The 4256-nt window shown below is 47.5% G+C and overlaps 1 protein-coding gene across 7 annotated transcripts; it reads left to right on the top strand.

Annotated features, from left to right (window-relative positions):
* Positions 1–733: 733 nt before the first annotated feature.
* On the top strand, positions 734–3227 carry LOC123164363 (F-box/FBD/LRR-repeat protein At1g13570). 7 transcript variants are annotated; one of them, XM_044581798.1, is made up of 5 exons: positions 735–893; positions 1006–1107; positions 1467–2366; positions 2460–2621; positions 2724–3227. In XM_044581798.1, exons 1-5 carry the CDS (start codon positions 837–839, stop codon positions 3018–3020), a joined length of 1518 nt encoding a protein of 505 aa, XP_044437733.1. In that variant the 5' UTR covers positions 735–836; the 3' UTR covers positions 3021–3227. The 7 variants fall into 7 exon arrangements, with proteins under 7 accessions (XP_044437737.1, XP_044437735.1, XP_044437733.1 ...); XM_044581796.1 differs by having other exon boundaries at positions 2712–3227; XM_044581797.1 differs by having other exon boundaries at positions 736–893; positions 1009–1107; positions 2712–3227.
* The last annotated feature ends 1029 nt before the right edge of the window (positions 3228–4256 follow it).

The following is a 4256-nucleotide window of genomic DNA, read 5'->3' as shown; positions in this document are numbered from 1 at the left end:
TCCCGTAAATATTTTTACGGGGACCTGTATATTTTCCCCCCATCCGCCATATTTCTAGGATTCCTCCATCTTTTTACAGGACCTGGTAGGAGTGAAATTTCAGCCCCAACCGCTTTCGTTCTGCACTTCCGCTGCCACTAAGCTCGCCGCCGCCTCAACGTTGCTCCTTCCTCAGCGTGCGTCGCCATGGAGCAGGCAGAGCCTCCCACATCCGACCCCGAGGTCGACCCATCAGAATCGTGGGCATCTCCAAGGCGGAGAGCGTTGTTTGGCACAACATTGACAACGTCATCAAGGATGTGGTAGCGTGGGGAGACGAGGTCGTCCGGAGGGTGGATGAGGCGGTCAGGTTCCTTGGCCGCACCACCACCAAAGCCGCCGCCCACGGCCGGTTGCGGCGGTTTCCCCGTTGTGCGCCGTGTACGAGATGGAGGCGGAGGCGATGCGCTTCGAGGGCCTGCTCGACGGGTCGCTGCTCAGCCTCCAGGATCTCTTCGAGGCGGTCCTGCCCAAGCACGCCACACCTGCGGACGATGCCAGCGCCATGGACAACACAGACGAGTATGAACCCAATTGTAATTTACATTTCGTTTTCAGGGTGTTTTGTGTTATCTTTTAGGTATCTGATTATAAATTTAACTACAAACAAATGGGCTCTACATCTGACATGAAAGATTTTTACGGAATCTATTCGACCGGAACAAACGTTATACTATAAAAATATGAAAAAAATGTTTTGCGGTATCATGTAAACCGATCTGCATTCCTCTTCTTCTTGTGTATAAAAGAAAAGTCGAAGTGAAGTGAGCTCCTCTGGTCGGAGAGGAGCAGCAGAGATGGCCGGAGCCGGGGAAGACGACGCAGCTCCTCCTCCCCCTTCTCCAGATCGACAGGTGATCATCCTCTCCCCAATCCTCTCTCCAAGGTTTTCCCGGTGGATGGATCGATCTGCGGAGTGCCCTCCCTTTCTCTATTAACCTAGGGTTCCTCCCTCCCTCCCTGCAGCAGCCCATGGAAGAGGCGGCGGCGGCGGCCAAGCGGAGCCGGTCGGAGAACCACCATGGCCTCGCCGACGGGCCGTCCTTCCGGATGGAGGACCTTCCGGCGGTAATTTCCATTCCATTATTACTTCCTCAATTCCCCCCCTTAGACGGACCACGGATCTGGAACTCTGGGACAAAAAAGACTCTTGTTTTGCGGGATTTGCTGCTGTGGGCTTCAACTCTTGTTCACTTCATGTTTTTTCTTGCGTAATTGGTGAAACTATAGTGAAAAAAACTGCAGCTTGCATCTGCTCAGATTTCTTGTTCAGATGTCTGAACCGTCATTTTTAGTTACAGTTAAACTAAACCCCTCTACAGCAAAAGGGTTGCACTCTGCATCTGCTCGTATTTCTCCTTCAAAATACAGGCAGTTATAAAATGCAACCCCTTTAAAAATTTGCGTCCTCTCGTGTCGTGTCACAGGAGGTTCAGCCGGTTATAATCTCACTGCTCCCACTGAAAGAGGCCGTGAGGACGAGCATTGTTTCAAGAAGTTGGACAACGCTCTGGAGATTCCACTGCGACCTATGTTTTGATGTGGATTCTAACACCGATGACAATTCCGCTCATCAGGTCAATGGCACTGGCACCAATGACCAATCCACTAATCGGTATAATACCAAAATAACACGGGCAAAGTTCATGGAGACTGTAAATTCCGTTATTCAACGGCATAGTGGGATAGGAATCAATAAGTTCAGTATCAGCTGTGACCTGCACAAAGAGGACTCTCATCATCTTGACAAGTGGATTCGGTTTGCCGCTTCATCAAAGGCAAAAATAATAGATTTTCATCGGAAGATATCTGATTACCGAGTTGAAGAAGCTCCCCACTTTCCTCTTGAGGCCTTAGATGCTCAAGGTAGCTCATTTGTGCAGTCCTTGTCTCTCGCCAGTGTTTCTATAAAGCCACGCTCAGGAATATGCCGCTTTACAATACTCAGAAGGCTTGTTTTGAGCTCTGTTCAGATATTTGGAGATTTTCCAGGCTTGCTTGCAAAATGTTCAAGACTTGAGGACTTAGAGATCAAATGGTGTTCTGGTGTGGATGACTTAATCGTACCACACACACTCGATAAACTTCAACATTTGCTGATTGCCGGAATGGACGTCCAGATGGTTGAGTTTCATGCTACTGATCTTGCTCACTTTGAGTACAAAGGCCGAGTAACCCCTATAGTGCTTCATGGTTGCTTAAAACTAGAGAAGGCAACAATTGCGTTTGAGGCCTCTAATGTACTGCCCCATGCATTCAATGTAATTCCAAGCATTTCCCCAGTGAAGATATTAATTGTGCGAGCTTTTATATCAAAATATGGACAGGTTACCTGCTGTTTTATCTTTTAGCTTACCTCATAATTCTTCAAACTTGGTGTTACTGTCTGTGTCATCTTATTTATTCATGTCATGTTTCAGTCCCTGGAGCTGCCATTAAGACCACAGGGCATGTTTATGCATCTGAGGCATATGACTTGTAAAATTATCGTCCTTGCTAGAGATGTAAATGACTATAATGGAGTTCTTCAACTGGCCCATTGGTTGGACAGTGCACCGCGACTGGAGACATTGGACTTGCATGTGAGTACCATTTTATTTGTTGCAAAGACTAAATATATGAACCTTCAAGAAAGAGCTGTATTTGGATTAATTTGACCAAATGATTGCAAGCTTCCAATGCAGATGTCCTATCTGAGGTCCGGTGCTTTCGTAAGTGCCGAGGTGGCGGGAGTGGAAGCTCCCTGTATGCGTCGCCATGATCATCTCAAGACGGTCTTCATGAGTGGGTTTCAGTGTTACAAGTCTCAGATTGAGCTGGCGTGCTGTATCCTGGGAAATGCTTCTGTTCTTGAGCAGCTGACAGTAGAAGCAATATGGGGTGATGATGATTACAGGCGGATCTGTGAATGGGCAGAGGTAACCTCGAAGCGCTTTGGTAAGGTGATCACTGTCTTAGATGCCCCCCTTAACAGTGAGTAAACCAATCCTTTTCGCATGTACACGCTGTCAATTAATCTCGTGTAGTCTGCAGTATGCAGCATTCAGTGTAGCTGGGAGAATGCCCCTCTAGACTGTACTGACTGTTTTGGTGTCTACAAATGGAATCTGTAGGGCTTTTGCCCCTCTTAATAAAAAACAAGTAATCTCTGGTTCATCGTAGCAAAAAAAATCTTGTTCTGCCTTTTATGTGTCTCGAGTGCATATGCTCTCCTTTTTTTGTTCGTCCTCATTATGCCTTGTTTCAACCTGTAAGAGGGTTATTTGTCCTGGTATTACTGCAGCTACTGAAAGAACTCTGAGTGGTGAAAACTGAAACAAACTTAATTGCATCTCTATTTGTTCATGTACACATTTGCCAGCTCCTGAAAGAGGAAGTAAGACTCTCTAGGTTTGCGCGCTTCGGTTGAAAAGTGTAATATCTCTTCAAAATACCGAGCGTCTAAACAAAATTTGCCATATGGCATATTACTGCTCGGGTGGCATCTGAGAGAACACACTACGAAACCATGCCACTGCCCGGTCGAGGAGGAACCTGAAGCGTTCTTCGCGGTGCGGGTTGGCATTGCAACGAATATGCGGTTTGTTTGGGCGAATGCCATCCGAGCCTGGGGCTGTCCTCCAGCAATTTTTGCTGAATGTTTGGGATCACCTGGTTCACCTCGTCGTCATCGCTTGAAAGATGGCCGTGAGGAGGGGAAGGAGGGTGACGGCATGCCTGGTTGTCGCTGGATCTGCGCCCCCAGACGAGAACACCATTGGTGGGTAGGCGGCACTGGTCGGTGGCGATGCCTCGTTCCCACTGGGTCTCGGGCTGCTGGTCACGACAAGACAACAGTATCTGTATTAGCTCATGAATGATGCACATGCGTGTATGTCGTAGTGAAATTGCTGTAGCTAAATGAACTGTTTTTGCAAGCCCAAGGGAAGCTACTGGCGCTATTATGTTCAGTTGAGGCACCAAAATCACAGTATCTATAACTTGTAAACTGACAACACGCATACACTGCGACCAATTTAAGCAGGGAGCATCTCAATGAGAGTACCTATCCCACCTCCAAAAAAAGAAAAACTGCCCAAAACTCAACTTTGCTGCTTGGGTTGCCTATCCCCGTATCAATCCCTATCTACAACAGTAAAACTGAACCACTTCCCAGCTCTCGCACGCCTGAAAACAGTTTGGTGCCCCAAATCACCCAAAGTCCCAAACATGTGAAA

This window comes from Triticum aestivum, chromosome 7D (assembly GCF_018294505.1).
Source record: "Triticum aestivum cultivar Chinese Spring chromosome 7D, IWGSC CS RefSeq v2.1, whole genome shotgun sequence".
Taxonomy (NCBI): Eukaryota; Viridiplantae; Streptophyta; class Magnoliopsida; order Poales; family Poaceae; genus Triticum; species Triticum aestivum.
The sequence above is the reverse complement of the archived record's forward strand: the minus strand, read 5'-3'. Positions and strand labels throughout refer to the sequence as shown.

Excerpts from the sequence above, each read along its gene's own strand:
- LOC123164363 (XM_044581796.1), top strand. The coding sequence starts at position 837 with ATGGCCGGAGCCGGGGAAGACGACGCAGCTCCTCCTCCCCCTTCTCCA. Across the intron at positions 894-1,005 it reads CCCCTTCTCCAGATCGACAG|CAGCCCATGGAAGAGGCGGC; the intron begins GTGATCATCCTC and ends CCCTCCCTGCAG. Across the intron at positions 2,367-2,459 it reads TTATATCAAAATATGGACAG|TCCCTGGAGCTGCCATTAAG; the intron begins GTTACCTGCTGT and ends GTCATGTTTCAG.